The sequence below is a fragment of the Chelonia mydas genome, chromosome 4 (assembly GCF_015237465.2).
Source record: "Chelonia mydas isolate rCheMyd1 chromosome 4, rCheMyd1.pri.v2, whole genome shotgun sequence".
In the NCBI taxonomy this organism is placed as follows: domain Eukaryota; kingdom Metazoa; phylum Chordata; order Testudines; family Cheloniidae; genus Chelonia; species Chelonia mydas.
This window is the reverse complement of record NC_057852.1, coordinates 22,149,731-22,175,719: the sequence shown is the minus strand read 5'-3', so window position 1 is coordinate 22,175,719 and position 25,989 is coordinate 22,149,731. Positions and strand designations below refer to the sequence as shown.

Genomic DNA, 25,989 nt, shown 5'->3' with positions numbered 1-25,989 from the left:
AAGAAATACTCAATAAGGAAAATTTTGGTTGGGGCAGATTGAAGAGAGAGGGAAGCTGAAACCGTGTTTTTAGAATTAGTGCTTTGTTTTGTTGAACGATATCTTGACTATAACACAACCCATCCTAGAATGCCTCAGGCTGACTGTACAACGGCTTACTTGCACTAATTTTCAGGTCTCTCAACATGTAGTACCAAGAACACTCTTGGAAAGGTGATACTGTAATGATTTTGAATCAGAAATAAATCTTACAAAAGTTTGACTTCTAGGAATTTAGTTTCAGAGGGGGTAATCCTCAGCTGTTCTGACAAAGTAATAGTTAAAAACTTACAACAACTCAGAAGCAGAGGCAGAAGGATTAAATGGTTTAGGATTAAAGTCCGTTAGAAGAAATTACTTGTCTACTTCACCAGATAAACTGTTCCTCTGAACAGAATGTAGCTGACTATCTTCAATTTCCTAGTAAAAACTGGGATGAAAGCGGGGGGGGGGGGGGAGAAAATAAAATCCATAGATTTTTCCTTTGCTGAAAACACATTCTGTCAGTCCCTCACTGAGGTAGGAAAGACCAAGGCATGGATCTTCTGTAGGCTACAGACGGCAGGGATCAGATCCCAGCATGCAGACAGAGAACTAATGTACCACAGCAGGCTTCCCAAATGCCTCCAGCCCTAACACTACTTCTGGGGCCTTTTCTCTCATTGGGATCAAAGGGTTATTTTAGGGGCCAGAAACTTTCATCTACAAATTTTCTCCTTAGCTCAGCTGAGCTGAGGACAAAAGTCCTTTTTTTTTTTTTTTTTTTTTTTTTTTAAAGCAGCTCCCAAACAGAACATCATTTGGACTTGGTGTTTGAGTTTATTATTACATTTTGATTTTTTTGTAGCCAAAGAAATAAAAAAATTTAAAAGGTGAAGCATACATCATTCACTACAATTGTATTAAGCAATCAACTTCTATTTAAAATGTGCAGTAGTAATACTTATATAGGCTCCCAGCCAGCAAAACATGAAAGCATATTTACATATTTCATTAACTTTACACAGCTGGGACCATTCACGTGCTTAGTGTCACAGTAAAGTTGTCAGTCCAATAACTAAAGTGTTAATTATTTCTCAATGTATGTGTATAGGCTGAGATGAAATTCAGGTGAGTTCCTGTGTTCCTATTTGCCACAGGTGGTTTAGATCAGCAAAATGGTGATGCTTGCAATTGTTATTCCACCCTGTGTCAAAGCAGTTCCAAAGCCAGCAGCAGAGTAGTTGCTTCTCAGCTGATTCCACGGTTGTTTGGATAATTCTTTGGCATTCTTCATGCTATTAAGGAGTGCCAGAACTGTAACACTTGTGTACAAATGTACCTCCTTTGCTATTATTAGGAATGGTAATAAGAAATATTTATTAGATAAGTGCCCAAAGACTCCAGTGGGGCTGGGGGCTGCACAAATATAAAGACAGTCCCTGCTGTAGAGGATTCACCATCTAAAAGGCACCAACCAGGAAGAGCTCAGGAAGAGAAAATAACATGAAAGAGAGTGAATGTGGTGAAGGATGGGCATAGCTGGCTAGTTCAATGGGCCTAGATTGTCAATGGAAGTTAGGAGTCTAAATATCTGTGAGAAGCTGGGCCCTGGTTTTTGTTTTTAGGTGCGGGAAGCAGTAAGGTGAGGCAGGGCAGGAGCAAAGGCATTAGTAACCATAAGTGTAAGAAAAGGAAGGTAGGGGTGGAGGGATGGTCAGAGTTTCCTGCCTTGCCATGATCAGCAGACAGGGTTTGGTAGGCAGCCAAGGACAAGCTGTTGTCCCCCTAAGACAATGGCCTTTCTACCTCCTCCTGCTGGAACACTTCTTTTTCCTGCTGCTATTGCCTAGTCTCCCCTCCCTCTTCCACATAAACCCCTATTATTCTCCACAGGCTTATGTATTCAGTGATCCAACCCCACCTTTTCCCTGTGGCTGGGCTAGGCAAAGGTATCTTACCGTGAACCCTTCCACTGTGCCTGGGCAGGTGAGGTGCTACACTTCCCTTCCTCCAGCCTGCAGTGGTGGGGGTCATGCAGCATCAAGCCAGTATTGAAAGGGAAAGAATTTGGAAACCCCATGTCACTCTCCATGGTAATCTGCTCCCCTACTGGAAGCCCTCTGGTTTTAGGCTAGGACTAGTTATGGACTCAGTTTCACTGGCAGGTTCTCACTTTCACAGGCGCCCTGTTGCAGGGCCAAAAGCTTGTCTGGCAGGGTGCCCTGGAAAAGCCCGCCCTGCAGCATGTCCCATAGTAACCCTGCACCCAGCAGCGGGGCAGCCAACCTAGCTGTGACTACAGTAAGAGGAGGAAAGTTATGTTTGCTGCAGGGCTGCGCCCCTTCCTGCTGTGCGCCTGCAGAGGCAGTGAGATGCAGCTGGCATTGAAGTGAATGGCAAAGCTCCCATGGATTTCACAGACCGTCATGGGTGCATCCCTACCCCGCTTCTCCTCCTTGCTAGAGCGCAGCAGGCGCTGGAACGCGATTAACCGGCTTTGGGCGGGCTGCCCCCCCCGGGAGGATGGAACGTTGTGTCGGCAGGCGCGAGACAGGGCCCCTGCGCACCCACCACAGCTGCTTTGCGGGCGCCTGGCGGCCTCGGGCGAAGCGCCCTACGCCTGAGCAGGGCGGCGGCTGGGCCGGAAAGCCATGGTGAATCGCGGGGGGGCGGGGGGAACGTGCACGTGGAGCGTATTTACAAACAGAGTTAGGACGGGGAGGTGCCCCCGCTTTACCCCACCCACGCACGGCCCGGGGAGGTGGCGTGGGGGGGTGTCCCTACCGCGCTCCCCCGCCTCCGGCTGCAGACAATGAGGCGGAAAGTGCCACGTTAGGCGGGGAAGCGCCTTGAGCAGCAGCTGCAGCTTCCCACATTGCGACTACTCAGGTAGGAGAAGGCGGAGGGCTGGAGCCGCTCGCGGGGCTCGGCCCTTTAACCCCTGCATGCAGGCGCCGCCGCGCAAGGCAGCGGCGATTGGTCTAGGCGGAGGAGGAGCCCGCCGCGGCCGGGGGGGTGTGACCGCCCCCCAGCCCCTGAGGCTAAGGCAGGGCAGCGCTCTCCAGCATGCCAGCCCAGGAGCGCCCCGCTGCTTTCGCGGCACCAGCTATTGACTGGGGGGGTGGGGTCGCCCCCCCCCCCGGAACCCCTGGCCCTGCCCTGTGTAGGGGGCGCAGGCGTGGGTGAGGAAGGAAGGGGGTTGGCAGCACCGCCCGCGCCCCATGGTCCCTGCTCCGGTGCCCTGAGCTTCCTCTTCCCCGGGGAATGGCGCTAGGAGGAAAACAAGGGCTGTGCCTGGTTGCGGGGGCGGGAAACACCTTCTTGACCTCTCCGCACTTCCTCGTGGTAGCGTGGGGGGAGCGCACACCTACCTGTGCCCTTGGCCGCTCTCTTTCCGGGAGCATTGGAGATGGGGAGCTGCAGGCCCGGGCACAGCGCCGCTACGAGGCTAGTAATAGTGATCGTACTTCGTACATGAACGAGTGAATCCTTCCAGTGTCCCGTCTGTGAAATAAACAGCCCAGCTTTACAGCTGGTGTAACTAAAAACAGGGAGGCCAAGAGCTACATTGTCAAAAGTGACCCCTGATCACCGGGGCTCCAAATTTCCAAAACCGAAGTGTGTGAAATCGGATACTCAACCCGTGGACGCAGCGTCTGGCAATGTGGCCCTACAGCATTTGGGGCAAAGGTGTGAATGGAATCTAGGCGCTCTGACTCCACTCTCAGCCCTGTCTTCTAACCCCTGGGCAGACTGATAGGCTTTTTTAAAGAGGTGCTGTTATCTAGGCCAGTGGTTCTCAACCTTTCCAGACCCCTGTACCCCTTTCAGGAGTCTGGTTTGTCTTGAGGACCCCCAAGTTTCGCTTCAACTTAAAAACGACTTACTTACAAAATCAGACATCAGAATACAAAAGGTGTAAAAAAAAATTGGTTACTTTCTGATTTTTACCATATAATTATACAATAAATCAATTGCAATATAAATATTGTACTTACATTTCAGTGTATAGTGTATACAGACCAGTATAAACAAGTCATTGCCTGTATAAAATACTGGTTTGTACTAACTTTGCTAGTGCTTTTTACATAGCCCGTTGTAAACCTAGGCAAATATCTAGATGAGCTGATGTACCCCCTGGAAGACCTCTGTGACTCAAAACAAATTAATTCAATTTAAAAAATGAATCACGATTAATTGCAATGTTAATAATAGAATACCAATTTGAATTTATTATAAATATTTTTGGATGTTTTTCTACATTTTCAAATATATTTATCACTTACAACACAAAATACAAAGTGCACAGTACTCATTTTGTATTATTTTATTACAAATATTTGCACTATAAAAAAGATCAAATAAATGGTGTTTTTCAATTCACCTTATACAAGTACTATAGTGCAATCTCTTTATCATGAAAGTGCAATTTACACATGTAGAATTATTTTGTTACATAACTGGGCTCAAAAACAAAACAATGTAAAACTTCAGAGCCTACAAGTCCACTCAGTCCTACTTCTTGTTCAGCCAATCACTAAGACAAACGAGTTTGTTTACATTTACGGGAGATAATGCTGCCTGCTACTTATTTACAGTGTCACCTGAAAGTGAGAGCAGGTGTTCGCATGTCACTGTTGTAGCTGGCATTGCAAGGTATTTATGTGCCAGATCTGGTAAACATTTGTATGCCCTTTAGTGCAATCTACAAGTCAAAGCACAATCTTTTGTTTATCTTTTTTTACGGTGCAAAAATCATTTGACAGCCCTACTGTACAATAAATCAAACTCTTCTGCCATCCCCAATTCAGAAAAGGGTGTGTACATCTGGCAGTGGTATTTGTGGTATAGTAGATGGGCTGACTTGTTTGTAAACCTTCTTTTCCTTTGTTGCATTTTCTTTTTCATACTTCTGAGAGTCCCAGATTCAACTGGTTTTAGTGAGTATTGTTGCATTCTTTTATAAAGCCACGTTGCAGGGGATGCATGAGAAGATGCGCTAAATTTTTTTTCATGTTCCCCGGCTTTCTGAAACTCCACCACACACTGAACTAGTTCTAGAGCATGAAAACAGCAAGGAGTTTCAGTGCTGGTGCTTTGCCTGCACAAGCTGTAAAGCAAGTGATTATGAATATATGCCATACTTTCAGGATGGGGGACTGTGTCGTGGGAAGCAGTGACTTTGAAAAAGATTTGGGAGTCATGGTGGATGATCAGCTGAATATGAGCGCCCAGTGTGACACTGTGCCCAAAAGGGCAAATGTGGTCCTGGAATGCATAAACAGGAGAATTTTGAGCAGTAGAGAGGTTAGTTTACTTCTGTATTGGGACTGGTGCAACCACTACTGGAACACCGTGAATTGTGGGCACTAGAACTGGACACAAAGGACATTGGAAAATTGAAGCGGGTTCAGAGAAGAGCCACGAGAATGATTAAAGGACTACTTATGGTGCCAGAGAGACTGCTATGAGAGGAAATGGACCAGATTGGGCCAGTCTGTGCATTTCCAGTGTTTTCTGCACTCCGGCCACACCTGAGGTTTCTTATCCTGTCCAATTCCCTTAATCTCTCTCCAGATCTGTACTCATCACCATAGTATCTGAGTTTATTTTTTTCTCCACTGTTCTAAGTTGTGGTATCCAGGGATGTGCACGCCTCCTGCCCCACTGGAATTATTAGTGGGAAGAGGGAACTTAAATTAAAAAAAAAAAAGGAATTGGGAGTGTGGAAGTTCTTCAGCCCAGCAGAAGGTCAGGCAGTGTGGTCAGCTGTAGCTGTTTTCTTACTGCGGCTGTCCACAGCATTTTCCACTACATGCATCCAATGAAGTGGGTATTCACCCACGAAAGCTTATGCTTCAATACGTCTGTTAGCCTATAAAGTGCCACAGGACTCTTTGTGGCATTAGCAGAGAATCCTCTAGTTCTTCATCTCTGTGGGCAAGAAAGGAATGAAGGGAGGGTCCAGGAATACATAGACTGGCTGTTGTCAAGGCCAGCTCCCTGTTATGTGTGGGCTGTCATGGTAGCAATACTGTATTCTGGTGTCACAGTGGAACCCATGAACAAAAGTCACTTCGAACCGTTGTGATATTACGTACTGTGGAAGAGGGGGATTATTTGTGGGAGGGATGTGGGAAAGTTCCTTTGAACATTTAAATACTCCTCAAACCTTTCCTTTCCTCTAGGGAGTGTTGATTCATCACCTGAAGTTTAGATTTATATGGCTAACCAAATAATTTTGGAGTTAGCTTGTGCTCTTGAGTGTCTTTGCATCACGTGCTGGTTATTACCTCTAATTAGAGAGCTGATAATATAGACCTGTACATCAAGCTGTGCAAAGTATGTCCTCTGGATTACAACAGAGTGTATTTATTTCAAAAGCCTTTGAGCAGCATCTTCTGCAGGCATTAATGTGGTGGTACAGCTCCGTGCTGCAGGAAACCTCTATGTGATTAAAGCTAGCTTGGCAGCCAGTGATACTCAGCTTGTGGCTCTAGAGGGCCCTGGATATATCGCCTGTGAAATGCACAGTCTGATCGGAACCCTTCATGTGCTGGCCGTTTTTGGGGTCGGAACAGTGGTTGCATAAATGTTTCCCATAATGGAGCACTCTCCTTGCTGCCTGACACATTTAAGTGCTTAGGACGTGCTAAGATCAAAGTGTAGTGTCTGTTCTTATCAGTTTACTATCTGATATGTCCTTTATTTGAGGACTGTATATTTAATTGATTTTTGAAACGGGGATGGAAGAGGAGCTTGCTCTGTCCACCCCATGCATTGACCAGGTATTGCAGTGTTTCCAGAAACGGTGCATCTCCTTTTGGAGGGGAAGTGGGGGGGGGGGGTAAGGAAGAGGGAGAGAGAAGCCAATGTTATGTCAAATGGTGGTGTAGAAGCAAAAAGCAATCATGGTGGAACATGGTATTAAGTTGCAATGTTGCATCACTGTGACTTTACCACATTAGTTTCATGCAATACCACAACCAAATACCCCGAAGCAGTGTTGGGATGTCTTACAGGAATTATTTGGTGACTCTCTGTGATAGGGATGATTGCTACTGATTTTGTTCTATACAGATTTTGTGGGTTACTTATGGCAAATCATTGAAGGTTTCCTAGGTAGGGAGATTCACTGCAGTTAAGAACCTCTGTGTGTCTGTGTCTGCCTTACTTCTCCAATGCCAGAAATACGAACTGATCCTTGGAGCTGTTGATGCAGCCTGCTTTCCTTCTGACAATTCTCAGCCTGACCCCTGGTCAGTAACTGCTGGGAGTGGGGGAACAAGTCACCCAGGAACATGTATGCAGGGGAAGGACCAGGGAATGCTTAAACCTAGGCTGGTATTAGATGGTAGGTGTAAGAGAAGATTGGACTGTGTCTGTGTGGACAATGGGACGCTGAATTGCGGTGCTGCAATGGCAAAGTAAGTGGAGGTGGGATGGGGATAGCAGCATTTGGAAAGCATCTCTGGTTTGGAAGAGGGATCGAGGAGTAGACGATGCATGTACTTGTCAGCTCTCTGAAGAGGTTAAGCAAGTACATAATAATAATACTGAAGGAGGAGACCCATTGCATTTTAATGAAGATAGTGAGTTTAAAAAAATGCAGGCTCTGGCTCCTGCCCGTTCTTGTTAATTGCATCTTTCAGTTGCAGTAACTTGTCCCTGGTGAACACTACTCACCATTGCCGCCTTTGGCCCACTGATAATTTTTTACTCTTCCACTATTATGGAAATGAGAATTTCTTGTCCACTCCAATAAATAGGTTTATGAAAGCCTTTTAATAAATCGCTTGTTATTTATCTTGGGATCATGGTTTAAACCCATCACTCTTGTGGTCCACATGGACAGTCTGTTCCCCAGAGACTGTTGACCAGATCCTAGTCTGAGATGTTATCTGGTTTCACCTTTGTAACTACAATGAAGGTTAAGAAGAACATGGCTTTGTGTGATTTTTGTGAAAAGCACATTAGGGGCTTAAGGAGGGGAATGGAATAGGAGGATGTTGACTCAAATCCACTCTTGAGTCCTATAATTCCTTGAAGGAAATAGAAAACTAAAAGACAGTTGATGTTAAGGTAATAGTAACCATCTGTTACTGTTACCTTCACCTGCAAAGTGAGGGAATGGACATATTAAATTGACAAAACTTTTCTTAAAGGAGAACTGAAATTTAATATAGAAGATTCTAATAGTTTCACCTAATTACAAAAAAGACTCAGTCACTTACAGAAAAAATCTCCTTGGTCCCAAGGCAATATTTATGTGGCTGATGTCAGCTGGGCCCATCCCCTTCCCATCTGACTTGCAGTTCAGTTCCTTCCAACCTACCCCTGAAAAAACTCTGTTGTCTCTGGACACCTCATCTTTTCTCTTGTAGTTTAATGCTCCTGTACCTGATGGCCCAGCCCACCTCTGAGGACCAGATTTTCAAAGGAGCTCAACCTCTACTTAGGCACCTAGGTCCTGATTCAGGAAAGCAGCAGGTATTCCTGACAGCACTATAATTACATGTTTAAAGTTAAGCACATGCCAAAGTGCTGTTCTGAATAGAAATGGACTTCAGTACATGCTAAAGTGCTCTTGTGAAGTGTAAAAACAACGAGGAGTCCTTGTGGCACCTTAGAGATGAACGAATTTATTTGGGCATAAGCTTTTGTGGGCTAAAACCCACTTCATCAGATGCATGAAGTGGAAAATACAGTAGCAGATATATATACACAGTACATGAAAAGATGGGAGTTGCCTTACCGAGTGGGGGGGTCAGTTCTAATGAGACAGTTCAATTAAAATGGGCTATTATCAACATGAGGAAAAATCACTTTTGTAGTGGCCCATTTCAAACAGTTGACAAGAAGATGTGAGTAACAATGGGGGAAATTAGTATGGGGAAATTAGTTTTTATAGTGACCCATTCACTCCCAGTCTTTATTCAGGCTCAATTTGACGGTGTCTGGTTTGCAAATTAATTCCAGTTCTGCAGTTTCTCGTTGGAGTCTGTTTTTGAAGTTTTTTTGTTGCCACTTTTAAGTCTGTTATTGAGTGTCCAGGGAGATTGAAGTGTTCTCCTACTGGTTTTTGAATGTTATAATTCCTGATGTCAGATTTGTGTCCATTTATTCTTTTGCGTACATGGCAGAGGGGCATTGCTGGCACATGATGGCATATATCACATTGGTAGATGTGCAGGTGAATGGGCCCTTGATGGTGTGACTGATGTGGTTAGGTGAAGTGTGGTTCCAAAAGAGTGCCGAATATTCAAAAGAGCTCAGCACTTGGAATGCAGTTGGAAGATCTGGGGTCTTCTTTTAGTGCCTAACGGGAGCTGAGCTGTTTTGAAAATCCAGCCAAGAATTTCAACTCCTAGTTGAGTAATTTCTGATCCTTGCTGGGAATCAAACTCTGGTACAAGCCCAAATGAAAGGGAACTGGGCAGAGTCTGGAACTCTCTCTAGTTCTCTTCCAAGTGTTGCAATCCGGAATTTTATGGATGCTTGAATACTGTCAGTTACTGGTAGCATGTCTCATGCTCATTCCCCCTGGCTGTGTTAGGGCTTGTGTACATGAAGCTCTAGTGTGCGGCAAGCAGGGATGTGAATCCAGAGCACGTTAACTTGCCACACACAAGCTGGCCATGTGGACCCTGGTACTATAAGTTCTGTAGTGCACTTTGATGTACGTGGTAGCAGGGTCCACTTGCCCAGTACATGGCAGGCTACCATGCTGTAGATTTAAACCCTGGCTTGCCATCCACTAAGTCTCTGTGTAAACAAGCCATTAGTCTCTCTGTTCCTTTTGCCATATGACCAATACCACAGGAGAAGAGGACTACCCAGGAGGATTGTTTGTGTCGTTTAAGCTTCAGGGGAGAGGAGAGAGGAATGAGCGGTATCACAGGCATTTCAAAATTCAGGTCATGTAATGGGTCTCCTAGTACTGTACTCTGCCCTGCCACTTCTAAGTACATTACTGGATTGAGATGAGGTGGCATATTAGTGCTGAATTTGAGGTTAATAGAATTATGCCTTCAGAAACCTTACATGAAAATTTATCAGCTCATGCACCAATCTACTTGCCTACCTTTTGCCGTGATTGAGGCTAATAGCAGTGGGAAAAGATAACATTCACCTGTGTAAAAATAATAATTCTCTCTGGGTGAATGGAGACATTTTGCAAGGCTGACCTAATCATACATTATATTGGTGACAGAACTGTGATGTCTAAGACTTTTTCACTTTAATTGTTAAATGTGTCAAGTGAAAAAATGTCACTGTAAATTGCTGTAGGAACATGCCCCATCAATGCAAAAGGCCCCGGTTCTGATGCCATCCAGAGAGGTGTCATGGTTATTTGTCAATAGCTACTTAATTATTTTTGTTGCCAAAATGTTAGAAGGAATTAATGCATTTGCTACTTTGAATTGAATGGCAACTGCAGTTTACTAGGTTCGGCTAAATGGAGCAGTCAAAATGATACAGAGGGAGTGACATATGCGAGATGCACTCTATGCAGAATGTATTTTGTTTTGAAAAATCAGCATTGCTTCAGAAAGTTGAAAAGTTTGTGCGTTGGCGAGTAGTGCACTGTGGAGTCTTTGCAGAGGGATTTGTTCAGCCTGAAGATATGTTTGAGTTTTGTAACAGGCTGGAAGGAAGAGTGAAGTATTAGTGTCACTAACTCAGAAATGGGAACAATGATGCTAATGCGGCAGTGTCACCGAGCGTTAGCCTCTGCCTGCCTGTAAGAAATGCCTGGTAATTAATGAAGAGATGTTAACGACTTAAGTACCAAGTCACATGACTCCTCCAGACTGCCAATAAAAGACTCCCTGGAATCAGATTTCAACTGCAGGGGGCTGATCACAGCCATGTGTATTGAATCAGAAGCTAACTTCGCAGGAGATTCATCCAATGAAATTATAAGAGTTCCGTAGCAATTTTTGGCCCATATTTGGGGGGATATTTTTGTTTTTTTCCCTGAACTGTAAGGCTTTCATGGCATGGAATCTTAATCGCCGTCAGTACTCTGCTTAATGCTTTCATCCCATCTTCATCAGTTCGTCCAGACACTTCCTGAAAGAATGGGGGCAGGCGCATTAGCCATCTGTGTGAGTACAGACTGCCTGTTGTATGCTGTGATTACTCCGAGTATGCAGAGGGAGGCCTCTAGTTTATTAAACTGCGTAAACTTAACAGTGTGTGCATTTGCAGGGGAAGATGTTGGATAGTATCAACATGTCTCAGATTGGCTGGCTCATTTTTTCATCTTTCAAATCTAAACTAACCAATCGCTGTGGATCTAGTCAGGATTTTCCTCTTCTGCTCCATCCACAACATCCTTGCACTATGAGCGATTGTTAATTTCATGGGGGGGAATGAGTGAATATTTCCTAGTTTCTTTCTCACTTTTACTCTGAATTGAAATACAAGCGCTCTCTCTCCTCTTTATATTAGACACCTTGTTCAGGAGGCTGTTACACTGGGAACATGGTACATGTACTAGAACTGACATGTTTTTGGTTGATTCAGTAAACTAAAATGGTATGATTGGTATTTCTCCTCTCTTGTTTTTGCTCCTAGTCTTTTCACTCTATTTTATGTTTAGATGACCTGTTGCCCCTTCAAAATAGTGTCTAGTGATGGTGAAATTGATTGACAGTTTTGTTTTTTAACCACAGGCCAATTGCAACATGTAGTTTAATTAAGATAATTTGAAAAGGGAAGACGTGAAAAAACGTGTTTCTGAAGTGTGTGACTAGTCTTCTAAAATTCATACTGCTGTCTTTTTTGTTACACTCTGCAATGCCATTAAGCAAAAAAATGGTTAAGTGGGCCAATCATTTATATCTTTATCTAAAAAAAGCAACCAATTACAGGAATCAGTGAATTTAAAAAAGAGAGAAGAATACCCATATTTTGATTTTTTTTTTTTTCAACTGAGACTAGGTAGGATTCGGTCGGCTGCTTAGAGACTGCCACAGGGAATGACAGGTTTCCCAGTAGCAGCCGTGTAAGTCTGTATCCGCAAAAAGAAAAGGAGGACTTGTGGCACCTTAGAAACTAACAAATTTATTTGAGCATAAGTTTTCGTGAGCTACAGCTCACTTCATCGGACGCATTCCACAGGGAATGGTTTCTTACTGATCACTTAAGTAGGGGTTTTTCTTTCTGCTAGAGGCAAGACTTTTATATTTTACATACTTAGGTCTAACAAAGATTTATAAATATGTCAGGAATTACACAGGATATGTCAGCTTTAAACAATTCCCTTTTTCTAGTCTCTGTTGAAGGATAGGACTGGGAGATCTGGATTCTGTTCCTGGATCTTTTACAGACTTCCCTTGTAAACTTGAGCAACACACCTCACCCCTCGGGGCTTCAGTTTCCCCATTGTGAAATCGAAATGGGTTACCACTTACCAGCCAGTGATTCTTTGAGGCTAAGCGCATGCATAAGACTTTACAAGTTTGGGGCCTTTATTAGAAAAGTGTTTCAAGATCCTCTGATGGAAGTATTATTATTTATTATTTATTTGTCTCGTCCTTACAACCCAATCTTTGCATTGGCATATATCTTAAATGAAAATAGCTTATGGTAGTCACTTGTCATTCTCATAAGAAATATTATTTCTTAAATGGCATCTTGGCATCAGTTAGTGGAAGCTGGAATTTGAACATGAACTATACTTATTTATCATATGTATTTAAAAGGTGATCATTACAACATAATTTTTAATTACGTGGACTTAAACCCTTTCTCAAAAGTATGGAATATTTATAACTTGTTCTATAGCCTTAGATACACAAGCAACATCTTCTGTATATGTCAGACCAACACAGTCCAAGAAAGTCATTTACGTACCAGATAGAATGAAGTTGCCAAGTCCTGGTATCAAACAGATGATTCTAGTACACATTTCCTCAGAGAAGCTGTGCTTAGCAAAAAGATGCAGCAATCTTGGTAAGAAACAATTAATGCAAATTCTCTGTCTTGTACCTGGAACAAGGTACAGCCTGGCTTAATAGCAAAGTCTGGGCAAGTGTTCAAGTTAGTTAATGAGGTGGAATTGAAACATCATGTTGCATTTAAAGAGGTTAGAAAATAGTCATGTTTATTAGAAAACAAAATCATCAGTGTGAGTATTGTTAAATAGCTCTGTCCCTTTATGTTGTAACGCACAAATCACAGACAAGACTTGAGACATTTCTACCAGGTTTCAGCGAGGTATCGGTGCTTGTTATCAATACATTCCCAGATTCAGCTGTTTCTCATGCACCACACTTTGAATTCCATTGTGTCATGGATCATGGCCACAGGTCTTGTTAGCTGCTAATAAACTTGATGCCAGAAATATGTGCAAACACTTTTTTAAAAATGCTGGTTGAATGGATTTAGGTGAGTTATATTCTGCTTACCTAAATAAACCAAAGATGATGTGATGTATGGTGCGTTAAGCTACTGCTAGATGAAGAGTTCCTCTTTCAACCGCAAGCTACCCTATCTTGGTTTACATTTTTACCCTTATCTATTACTTACCCTGTTACCATTAGGTTTTATCTGGACACTTTATCTTGTGGATTCTTCATCTCTTGCAGTCTTAAGTCAAGGTGGGTTATCTTTCCAAAAGATAATGCTGTCGTTCAAACAGAAGTTATGGGCTTGATGCAGAAATTATTGGGTGAGGGAGGTTCTTTTTTCTGTGTTATATAGGAGGTCAGACTCGGTGGTCAGAGTGGTCCCTTCTGGCCTTAAAATCAGAGTCGAAGTTGATGATTGAGATTTTGCAGCTGACGTACGTGGTCTCTTCTGAGTCTGGCCCACTGGTTACTGTAGCAGTATATCTTGGATACTCAGCAATGTATTATCCACCCTATCTCTTAGTTACAGATAAGTTGTTGCTTTGGGCTCCTCCTCCTTACTTTCTTTTTCCTTTCGCTCCCCTTGTTCTCTGTCCTACCAGTTTATAATGTGCTACTTCCTAGAGATTTTGTTGTGGATTAAAGTAAAACAAAACAAAAACCCAGCCCTGCAGACTGTTCTATTTCAAAACCCAAAAGCTTAATTCTTAACTGACATGCTTGTGCTCTAACTATGCAAATAAATGTGTAGTAAATGTGACTGACTGCTCTCTTGTGCTCCCTTAAGCAAAGTAAATCAGCAGTGAGGCTGAAAGAAGACATGAAAAAGATAGCAGCACTGCCACTGAACAAGCAGAGGGACGGTAGCTGTCAGAAGGTGTTCGGTGTGAGTCTCCAGGACCTCCAGCAGCAGGGACTTACCAAGAATGGCCTCCCAGCGGTGGTGTGGAATACAGTAGAACATCTGACCCAGCATGGTAAAGTTAACAGTCTCATTCATTTAATAGTGTTATTTATGTAAGCCTCTGCAAAGGAAGTTTTCTGTTTATTTATTTTCGTTTATTTGGCATGAAAACTGAATCAAGTTGTGGATCAAACTGTGTGCTGAAAACAATACTGCATTTGGCTTTCCTTTCTTGGTTTGGTTGCCTTTATGTGGAAGTATATTCAAAGGGACATTCACAAATGTAATCTGCTGTGTTGTAAAGTGACTATAAAGAATCTGTTCATTTTATAATTTAAAATGTTTTTATAACTAGCCTTCTATTATTGCTTGATTAAAATTAACCAGATATGCCCATCATTTCCGACTCTAGGTCCTACACATAAGCATAGTAGTGAATGTGTATGATAGTGAATAAAATGCCATGTGTAACTGTAAGCCCCAGAATGGGCTTTTTGTTTTTATCAACTAGCACTGGAAGGTTTCATGTAAGCCTCTGAACTTCCAACGTCTCCTTACATACATTTAAGTAGTAGAACAGAATGAACTTCTTTCTCAGCGGATGAAATGCACCTCTTTGCAGAGGGCCAATGAAGGCTATTGGTATGTGTATGCAAAGCCCTTCTGTGGCTCTTAAGTGATGGCTAAGCCTTGTGCTGGCCTGCTACATAGGAGTGAATTTCACTCCGTGAGAATTTACATCTTCTCGTCTCACCCTGGAGAATGGAACAATGTCCTTTTTAGGGATCCTCCTTCATACCTGCTTTTTAAAAGCCCTGTAACACTGGTTAAATTGCAGTGTTTTGGGTTTCCAGCCCACACTTTGAGAAAATAACCAAGCTTTTAAAAACAAACTCATAATAAGCTAACAGGGATTAATATAGGAGGTGAATTCCCAGTGCAATAGCTGTTCGTGATTAACTCTTAACAAATAACTTTCCAAGTGGGTTAAGCTAAACAGGGACAAAGCACTCTTCTTCTGGAATAAGTGTCCACCTATAGTTATTCAGGAACAGCTGTTCTTGGATTATTCCATGGTCAGACAAGCCGTAAGATATTTCAGATGTGATGGAGGAGGGAGAAATCAAGGGCCTGAGTCTCTTTTCACTTAAACTTGTATAACTCCATTTCAGTCACTAGAGGTACACTGGTATAAAAGTGGTGTGAGATCTCAGTCACCGCCCAAGACCTTTTCATAACAGGTGATGTGGGTGATTGCTGTTTGGGGGCATGGTTTAGACCTCACTTTTGTTTAATTGATTTGGTTAGTGGGAAGGAGGGTTGATCATTTTTAGATTCATTTTCATGTTGTGTCATAGCAATGAGGAGGCCAATTTGGTAATGCCTTGATGTAGTACTTGTAGCATGTACAACCGTTTGGAACTGGAGGCACAATACCAGTCCACTGGTGTTATATTGTACATTGGAGAATGATTAGGATTCTTAGGATACGTTATGGTGAAATCTTCCCTAAACCCTTGAGAAGATTAGTAATAAGTATTCCTCTGTTATATGCATTGTGAAGGGCCAATAGTCTGCCCTTGGGAAGTAAGATACAGTGCTTGGGCCAGATTCTCCACTACTTTGTCTGTCTGACACCAGGGGAGGGTCATTGTCATAAACTGATGCAGCGCAGTGGGGGTCTCAAGCCACGTGTATTTTATAGTGGTGCAGTGCTGCACCTGTATTACCCCGTGGCTAAAGTGTGGTCGGTGTGGGGATGAAGATTGACTGGTGCTCCCTTTAAGTCTTCCAGTGTTCCTTCTTAACTGTCATGAGAGAGCGTTGTGGACTGTGATAGCATATAGTAATGGCAGTAGGCTGGAAAACTTGGTTGTTTTTGTAAGAAGGTTCCTAGAGCAGATGTTCCTGTGGATTTTTCTCCTCTCCACTGAAAACATTTCTCTGCAACTACAATTTGCTCTCCCAAAGTCTCTGAGCAAGACTGTGGACCTTGTTTAGAAGGCGTCTTGGCATTGATCCCCAGTGGTGGGTGGGTGTGAATGAGCAAGCCTCCCACACTGCCATGACCACTCAAATGAGTATTCCTCTGCATACACAAGATGCTGCTGGGTTTTGCATAGCTTCTTCAGCTCCTTCTGTTTTCCCACGGTACCCTTCTGGCCATCATCTTGTCTTCTTTCACTTGGGTTTCCTTGGGGACTCTTAGAATCATAGAATATCAGGGTTGGAAGGGACCTCAGGAGGTCATCTAGTCCAACCCCCTGCTCAAAGCAGGACCAATCACCAATCAAATCATCCCAGCCAAGGCTTTGTCAAGCCTGACCTTAAAAACTTCCAAGGAAGGAGATTCTACCACCTCCCTAGGTAATGCATTCCAGGGTTTCACCACCCTCTTAGTGAAAAAGTTTTTCCTAATATCCAACCTAAACCTCCCCCACTGCAACTTGAGACCATTACTCCTTGTCCTGTCCTCTTCTACCCCTGAGAATAGTCTAGAACCATCCTCTCTGGAACCACCTCTCAGGTAGTTGAAAGCAGCTATCAAATCCCGCCTCATTCTTCTCTTCCGCAGACTAAACAATCCCAGTTCCCTCAGCCTCTCCTCATAAGTCATGTGTTCCAGACCCCTAATCATTTTTGTTGCCCTTCGCTGGACTCTCTCCAATTTATCCACGTCCTTCTTGTAGTGTGGGGCCCAAAACTGGACACAGTACACCAGATGAGGCCTCACCAATGTCGAATAGAGGGGAACGATCACGTCCCTCGATCTGCTCGCTATGCCCCTACTTATACATTCCAAAATGCCATTGGCCTTCTTGGCAACAAGGGCACACTGCTGACTCATATCCAGCTTCTCGTCCACTGTAACCCCTAGGTCCTTTTCCGCAGAACTGCTGCCTAGCCATTCGGTCCCTAGTCTGTAGCTGTGCATTGGGTTCTTCCGTCCTAAGTGCAGGACCCTGCACTTATCCTTATTGAACCGCATCAGGTTTCTTTTGGCCCAATCCTCCAATTTGTCTAGGTCCCTTTGTATCCTATCCCTGCCCTCCAGCGTATCTACCACTCCTCCCAGTTTAGTATCATCTGCAAATTTGCTGAGAGTGCAATCCACACCATCCTCCAGATCATTTATGAAGATATTGAACAAAACCGGCCCCAGGACCGACCCCTGGGGCACTCCACTTGACACCGGCTGCCAACTAGACATGGAGCCATTGATCACTACCCGTTGAGCCCGACAATCTAGCCAACTTTCTACCCACCTTATAGTGCATTCATCCAGCCCATACTTCTTTAACTTGCTGACAAGAATACTGTGGGAGACCATGTCAAAAGCTTTGCTAAAGTCAAGAAACAATACATCCACTGCTTTCCCTTCATCCACAGAATCAGTAATCTCATCATAGAAGGCTATTAGATTAGTCAGGCATGACCTACCCTTGGTGAATCCATGCTGACTGTTCCTGATCATTTTCCTCTCATGTAAGTGCTTCAGGATTGATTCCTTGAGGACCTGCTCCATGATTTTTCCGGGGACTGAGGTGAGGCTGACTGGCCTGTAGTTCCCAGGATCCTCCTCCTTCCCTTTTTTAAAGATTGGCACTACATTAGCCTTTTTCCAGTCATCCGGGACTTCCCCTGTTTGCCACGAGTTTTCAAAGATAATGGCCAATGGCTCTGCAATCACATCCGCCAATTCCTTTAGCACTCTCGGATGCAACTCGTCCGGCCCCATAGACTTGTGCACGTCCAGCTTTTCTAAATAGTCCCTAACCACCTCTTTCTCCACAGAGGGCTGGCCATCTACTCCCCATGTTGCGATGCCCAGCGCAGCAGTCTGGGAGCTGTCCTTGTTAGTGAAGACAGAGGCAAAAAAAGCATTGAGCACATTAGCTTTTTCCACATCCTCTGTCACTAGGTTGCCTCCCTCATTCAGTAAGGGGCCCACACTTTCCTTGGCTTTCTTCTTGTTGCCAACATACCTGAAGAAACCCTTCTTGTTACTCTTGACATCTCTTGCTAGCTGCAGCTCCAGCTCTTCCTCTGGTTTTGTTTTTTGTTTGGATTCTTCTTTATCCAAACTTAACAGCTTCACATTTTCAGTTAGTGAGAGAAACAAACTCCTCTGGAGCTTACAGGCCTGAGAATGGCTCCCCTTTCTGTACCTCTGAGTGTGGCCTCTTTATGTATCATCTGACAGATTTCCTTTTCTTTATTGTCCCCACACCTTGCTGTTTGAGTTTAATTTTACATTACATATTTTCCTTTTCTACTGTCGCTTGCACGAGGATGGCAGGGGAGCAGAGGTGGGCAAACCGGAGCAGTCAATTTCTGCGGGATTTAAAAAAAACATCCACCCATGAACCCTGTTCTAGCCTGTATGGCTGGAAACAACCTTCCAAATGTGAATCAATGCAGTGCCTGAATTTGTCACCCCTATTCATTCTGAGTAGTGTGTTACTCTGTGAGGAATTGTACTGAAATCAGGTAGGGGATTTGCTGAGACCCATCTGGTGAATGTACCCTTTTCTTTAGACACATGACTCCTTCCTTTTGGTTGCTCTGTGCATCTCTGATCTTTAGATTGTAAGCTTTCCAAGGCAGGGCCTGTGTAGATATTGCGGACCTGTGCAATAGTAAGCATGTAATAACAGCTAATGTGAGATCATTCATCAGCAAGCCTAGCACAGTCCCCTAGGTCAAAAGTGAGACTGATGGAAGACAAATCCGAGGACTCCAAATGGCTTCTGTCAGTGAGCAGGGTTGTGTAAGGAGGGGTCAGGAGGGAGGAAAGGGATCTTTGTTATTCAACCCCTCCTTAACCTTCTGGCTACATTTATTGAGAGAAAGGGGGATGTGTCTGCTACTGTGCCCTTCTTCCAACCTCCATTGTTGAACCCAGGGGTGTCCTCTGTTTTTCTACAAGCAACAGCAGAAGATGTTAAAATGTTCAAATGTTAAAAATAGCCCATTTTTTTTTTTCCAAAATCATCTAGCCTAGCCTTTTTCCAGAATGACTTTCTTATTGGAAGGTAAAGAACGTCTTATCTGTGTGGGGAATTTGTTACTTTGCCCAACTTCTCCCACAGCAATGCCATTCGTTACTGTTCTGCAGTGCTTCCCATTGTCCAGCAGATGTCAGAATAGCATTTCACATTGCAAGATTGCTTTCTGTGCACAGGTGTATTCTGCAAGTTGGGCCTTGTGTTTTAACCATGTCTCTTTCTGACTCTTTAAAATGTTCCATGCTTTGTTTGTAATCCTTTTAGTATTAAGCTTCAGCATGAAAGAGTAATTCTGCAGAACTGGTTTGAAAGAATGCTACGTTTTGGTTACTGGGGTGCTTTTTAAGAAAATATACTGACGCTTTTCAGTTTTGTGGAGTTGTTCTACTTAAGTGTCTGAATCTAGGAATGTCCTTGGAAAGTAGTGACCTTTTTAATATGATGTAGTTCTCCTGGTGTCCTCTATATGGAAGATGTAAATTTCTTTTACTTACCTGAACAGGTGCACTGAAGCAAATAGGGGACTTTTCACATGAATGAAGTTACTCACATAAGTGGTAGCAGGATCAGGACCTGACTGGGCACCAACTGAAGTATGTGGAAATAGGTTCCAGCCATTTGTGCCCAAATCCAGAATGGTGCTGAATATTGACAAGATATACTGAAGTCATTAGGCGTTGTGGGTGCTTGGTAGATATTTGTAGGACTCAGGAGCTGGTCTTCAACATTCATTATTACTTTATCTAGAGAATCCACTGGCTAATAGCTTTGTGATATTTGTGGTGTCTTGGTTACTTACAGAATGGTACTGTTATCAACAAGGTGTGCTAATTGAAAGCCAAGTGTATGTTGTTTGTTTTACTCATGATTAATATGTAATTACAGGGCTGACACAGGAAGGTCTCTTCAGGGTGAATGGTAACATGAAAATGGTGGATCAGTTGCGTCTGAAATATGACCGAGGGGAGGAAGTGGAGCTGGCTAAAGATGCTGATGTGTGCTCAGTAGCCAGTCTGCTGAAATTATTTCTGAGGGAGCTGCCAGATGGGGTGATCACTTCTGCATTGCATCCCAGATTTATACAGCTTTATCAGGGTGAGTACAAATAAAATCCCTTGATAACCTTACATGTAGTGGCTTTCTTGGGAACCAGAATCTACAGACTCCACCTGCCCGTATAGCATTTCTTACTGTCTTGCTCTTTCCATTTTGGATTTCCCTTGGCATCAATCATCATCTCCTCCCAATGCATTTGCTTGCTTGCGCGTGCGCACACACACACGCACTCCTAACAGTTTGAGTGCAAAACATCATGGTTGTATAAGAGATGGCTATTACATCTTTAGACAGAAAATGGTTTCTTCCATAAATGGCAAAACCTGCGTGGTTTGATGTGACTCCTATAATCCAGTTAAAGGCTGCTGATCTTAATTTATAAGCTTTCTAAAATGGACAAATAAGTTTGATAACTGCTCTTGTAGACATGAGCCCTGTATGGTAAGATGTGGTCTTTTCTGGACCAAGCTTTGCTGTCATTCTCTGAGGACAGAGACTTGTTTTTGTTAAAAGACTTGCTGGTGGATTCTGGGAAAGGAAAATTTATAGCTGAACGTGACCTGCTTATCAAACTGAATACCTACAGGGACCCAAACGTTGTTTATCGTACAGTGTGTCACCCCGGTCTCAGTCCCCACCCCAGGTTGGCTGGAGGAATGAGTAGGGATGGGATTCAGTGCCTCCCGTCCTCCTTGGAGGCTGATGAGAAGAGAAAGCAAGGCCACAGTCCCACTTTCTCCGTGCCCCCTTGGGGTGATGTGTTCTCTTGGAAATGCAGTGAAGAAACAGTCCAGGAGTGCAGGAATTGCTTTTGTAACTGGCCCTTGTGCAGGCTGTGCAAATGCAGGAGAAAGCTCTTTGCGCCCTTCTCGACACTGTATACACACACACACACACAAGGACACACTGTCCCATCTTTGAAAAGAAGGTGTCATTGTTCAGAAGGGCCCTTTCCTGGTTACAGCCATACTTACTGATTATGATGATGATGATTATTATTTTAAGATTTCATCAGCTGCGACTTATCTACCTATAGTGCTTCTTGTATTTCATTGCTGTTATGAAATGGAAAATTGTTTAATGCCTCGTCCTCCAAAAGGTCATACCAGTGCATTATGTTGGGAATTACCAACACAGGTAGGCAGCCATTTGGAAAGCTCCATTCATACTTTGGAATCCACAGGCAATTTCCCCTAGGAATGGAGAATTCCTCTGGATGGAGATATATACTCATTTCCTCTCTAATTAACAGAGAGATCTGGCCACTGAATGCCACTGTTGCATTTAAAACACATTGGTGCAGTGACAACCTATATAGAACAGCAAATAGAATCTTTGGAAAGCTGAGAATCTTGTAGAGCTTTAGAGTTCTGCATCACAGTCAGCTCGTGGGAAACCAGAAACACCAGCTGTTAGTGAACTTCCACTTTGCAAGACAGGGTGGATGGGTGTGAGAGAGAGAGAGCTCCTAAACCCCATAGTTTAGTTTAAAAAAATTGTTTAAGTGAAATTGACAACCAAGTGTGTTAGCTTTAAGGTTGTTACTATTTATTTCCACTGAAAAGAGGATTTAAATGTATGGAAATGAACACCAATACACTCTCAGTTCATACAATCCCAGATAAAATATCACAACATATTCTAAAGGCACCCTTAGCTCCGCTCCATAGTCTCACCCAGGCCCTGGCCCAAGTCTTCCAGGAGAGGGTTTGCAGCAGTGCAAGTCGCTGCCATGCCTTTGGCAAGGTGCTTGTAGCAGGCCACCATTGCCCCAAAAGTGGTGGTATTGGCCAGAGAAGATACATGGGTAAGTGATGCACTGGTTCTGGCACATCCCTATTGCAGCCTCTGCCAACTGGCTTCTGTGGTGCACCTGGCAGAAATTAATGCTCCCTGCCATGGTGGAGGACATGTCCATTGCTCCCTCCCTCTGTCTGTACAGAGAGTCTCATTGGTACAGGGAAGTGTGATTGGTACTTGCCCACCCAAGCAGCGTGAATCAAACCTATAGACTAACAGGAAGCATCACTGCTTGGAGATTTTGTTGTTGTGATCAAGTCCCCCTTGGAAGTGCTCTGCAGCCCCCAGACTAGGGTCCCCTGTCTGAGATTGTTTATTCATTCATGTCTTATCTTTTTGCTGCTTGATTTTTGCCTTGTAAAGACCCTGGTACATTTTAGGAACCAGTCAAGCACAAGCTCTGTACATAAAGCCCTTATCCCCTTTCACAAGTCACTTCCTTTCAGCAGGCCAAGTTGTGACGGTAACTTTCCTTCCAGAACACAGGAAGCTTTTTCTTGTATAAGCCTTTTGTTGCATTCCTCCCTGGAGTAGGTATGTATTGAAAAGTGGGTCCCACTGTGTATTGTTTGTTTTTGGCACTCCGTGTATTTATGTTGAAGAGCAACCTAATTATAATGCTTGCTAAAGAATGTTCATGTGCAGTCATCTGAGAGTGTTCTTTTCTTCATATGTTGCATCTAGAGTGAGATCATATATTCCCCATTCTCATCAGTAGCCTTGTTTGGCAAGGTGAGGCACATTTCTGGCTTTCTGTAGTATCATTGGATGGGCTTCCTAGTATGAGAGAAGGGAAGATCTGTTCTGCAACAACAGTTCATTCCTGTGTATCCCTTTATATCCTGCTTCATAGCCAAGCGCTGTCCCAATTAACTCCTTAAAGACAGAGCTAAAATATGGGTTCTCAACTTCTGTTGGCCAAGTTTCAGCCTGAGAAATGGGTCCAAGAATGGAAATGGAAGCGGATCTCTTCATCAAAGTATTTCAAATCCGGCACTGTAATAAAGCTGGCCCAACTTCCTGCATGGTGCATTGTTATTGGCTATCGCTGTTCATTTTTTCAACATTGCTTGGCTTGTATTTTCATTTTGATTAATATCATGGTTAGCAAGGAGCTAAAAGAACAACTTGTTTGTTGTCTAAATGCACAAGATACTTATCAACCAATAATAACACTTGAATCTGCATTTCATGTGTAGATAACATTTAGTGCAGCAGTAATAACAGTAAGGACGCAAAGCTTTAGAGAGGGAGAATAAATGCCGCTTTATGAAGTGGATTACGAGACCCATCTCTGCGTCATTATGTTCCTGTTTTGGGTAGTTTACTCCTGAGCTACCTGTTTACATTATTATAAAAGGTGGGGTTTTGGTATTTCTTTTATTGACTTAAACAAGGTGTGATCTGTTGCCCAAAGGCAGGACCACATCTTAAACATGTCACTGTGTCTGACAAATGAGCTGATGTAGGTATATTTTTAGGATGGTGTATGAATGAATAAAAGAGGGTTTCAAAGTTTCCCAACTCCCCATTAATCACAGTGGCAATTGTAAAACTTAACTCATTGCATGGCACTTCTTAATTATGCTCAGTCATCGTGTTTGGAAATGGGAGGGAAATGAGTAAGGGGCAAAAGCGATTGAATTAGATGATTAGCTAATGCTTACTGCTCGTTCAGAGAAACCCAATATGTATAGAAATATGATGACCCATTACAAAGCTGTCCCCATTGTTCAATTATGTGAATGGGTAGTGACATTCCATGAGACTAAAAACGACCACACAACTGTATCCCTCCCCTCACGGACTGTAGTCTGCTTACTTCTCTCTCTTTAATGCACCCAATCACAGTTCTGTGCATTTCTCGATGCTGTGCATTATGGCTGGAAGTAGCTCCCTTTTTCTCCAACTTCTCTCTTTTCTTCAAGTCTTCCGTCAAAGCGCACTTCTTCTGGATGGGCTTCTCTTGTTCATCTCTGCTCCGTCTTGTTGCCTGTTTTTTTTTTTTTTTTTAAATAGTATGTGTGCTCACACACAAGCTAAGCAAACCTTGTTGTCACGATACTCACGCAAGAGCAGTTTTCACTTGTTCCCTGTTACCCGTCCTCCTCCTTTCCACCATTTAGGGCCAGATTTTCAAAAGCGCTCAGCATGCTGGATCCTGTACTGTTTTTGAAAATCTGGCCTTGTATGTCACAGTAAGAGCTGCTGGGTGCTGAGCACTTCTGAAAATAGGGCCCTGATTCAAGTGCCCAAACTGGAGCTGTGCTTCCTTGAAAATCCGGGCTGTCACGTGTTGTTGCAGTGATGTTCACCTGGTAATTTAGATCAGAATGCTGCAAAGACTTAAGCACATGCTTAACTTTGTGCATTGTGTGTAGTCTTATTGAAGTCAATAGGACTATACAAAATCCATAAACGTTACTGACTTCAGTAAGATTACTCACAGAGCGTAAAGTTGAGCATAAGGTGCATAAGGATCAGAGCTTTAGATTGTGAAGTCCTGAGGCGCAGGGACTTTGACTACCTGCTATTTACTTGTCTGTATAGTACCGTGAACAGCAGTGGCACTCTGTAAATAATTGTGTTTTCTGTGCTGTCCACTAGTTGTTAAGTGGTTCTTAATGCTTGATTTAAAATGGAATAGAAAACTGTAATAGCAGATGATCAAACAAGCCAGGAGTAGTCTGTGTGCTTGGTTGTCATGGCTCGAAAACATTTGTGCCCTCTGATAAGCTTCAAAGAGAGTGCCCCATTTAGAGAGATACTGTCAAGTGTGGTTGAGACAGATTTACCCTAAAACGTTTACAGAGCCCATGCAATGCTATGAGTGTGTTTCCTGCCTCCTCCCAATTCATCAGTCTTCATATTTATTGTAAGTATTAAGAGGACTGAATAAAATGGAGTGTCACTAGTGGTGCAACTTGTAGATTTGTGCCTCTTCTTTAAAATTGTGGTGGCGAGGGAAGGCTTGACTTCCAGCCCCTCTTATATGCTTCTCCCCTCTTCCCCCTGCCTCGCAGGGGGTGTCAAGAGAGCAGCCACCTTTGCATATCCCCTTTTCAGGTTGATGCGGAGAAGCTGTATAGATGCCTGTTCAATGAAGGAGAAGAGGGATCGGTGCTTCACGCTGTTCAGTAGAAATGTGTTCTCACTCCCAGACTGTTCCTGTCTGACCACCGAACAATCTGAGCTTCTCTTGAAATCACTGGACATGGCATGCCTAAGATCAGAGTAATGCTGGGCGAGGGCGAGGGTTGGATTCTGCGCAGGGCTAAATACTCCTACTGCTCCTGATCAATACCTTGCAGGATAGTACACTTAATGAATAGGGAAATCAAGCCCATTGAATTAAGTCTGCTGCTGTGATATTGGTAGCTTTGTTTACAGCAAGAATGCCCTCCTGGCTTCAAAATATAGCATAGAGGGGATTAGCATCTTGCCAGTTTTTCCAGGAATGAAAGAACCTTCGGTAGATGGAAAAGTACCGAACAATCTCAGTTGCCAGTTGGAAGGTGAGAGAGACAATTAGCTCTCGAAGGCATTTCCTAATCAGGTAGTTAGGTGTGGGGAGACATGTTTTCCCTGAGTGTTAGGATTTGGCTTTACTGATCATAACTGTAAGCTTCTTAGGGGAACAAATATTTAGAATAGTAGGCAGTGTTTGCTGCCTAATCAGAAGTATTTGTGGAGGTTTAATTCTAATGTTCTCGCAACCTTGTGGCAGTGATACTGACCTGGCTTTTTAAACAGTTGTTGTTAAAACAAAAAGGTAGTTAGTAATCAAATCAAAGGGATTACCCAATTATCTGTGCAAATTGAGATACTATTAACTTCC

General features: G+C 43.4%; 1 protein-coding gene and 1 pseudogene across 6 annotated transcripts in view; both read left to right on the top strand.

Annotated features, from left to right (window-relative positions):
• The first annotated feature begins 2,757 nt into the window (after nucleotides 1-2,757).
• FAM13A (family with sequence similarity 13 member A) overlaps nucleotides 2,758-25,989 on the top strand; it is a 194,422-nt gene continuing 171,190 nt past the window's right edge. For 2 of the 6 annotated variants that reach the window (XM_043545140.1, XM_043545142.1), the window contains exons 1-3: nucleotides 10,898-11,132; nucleotides 14,170-14,359; nucleotides 20,181-20,390. In XM_043545140.1, the coding sequence (XP_043401075.1) occupies nucleotides 11,058-11,132; nucleotides 14,170-14,359; nucleotides 20,181-20,390 (475 nt within the window). In that variant the 5' untranslated portion in view covers nucleotides 10,898-11,057. Of the gene's footprint in view, nucleotides 2,911-10,872; nucleotides 11,133-14,169; nucleotides 14,360-20,180; nucleotides 20,391-25,989 lie in introns of those variants that run through there. The other 4 variants (XM_043545143.1, XM_037896862.2, XM_043545144.1 and 1 more) reach the window with 4 other exon arrangements.
• On the top strand, nucleotides 6,634-6,843 carry LOC114021068 (annotated as a pseudogene).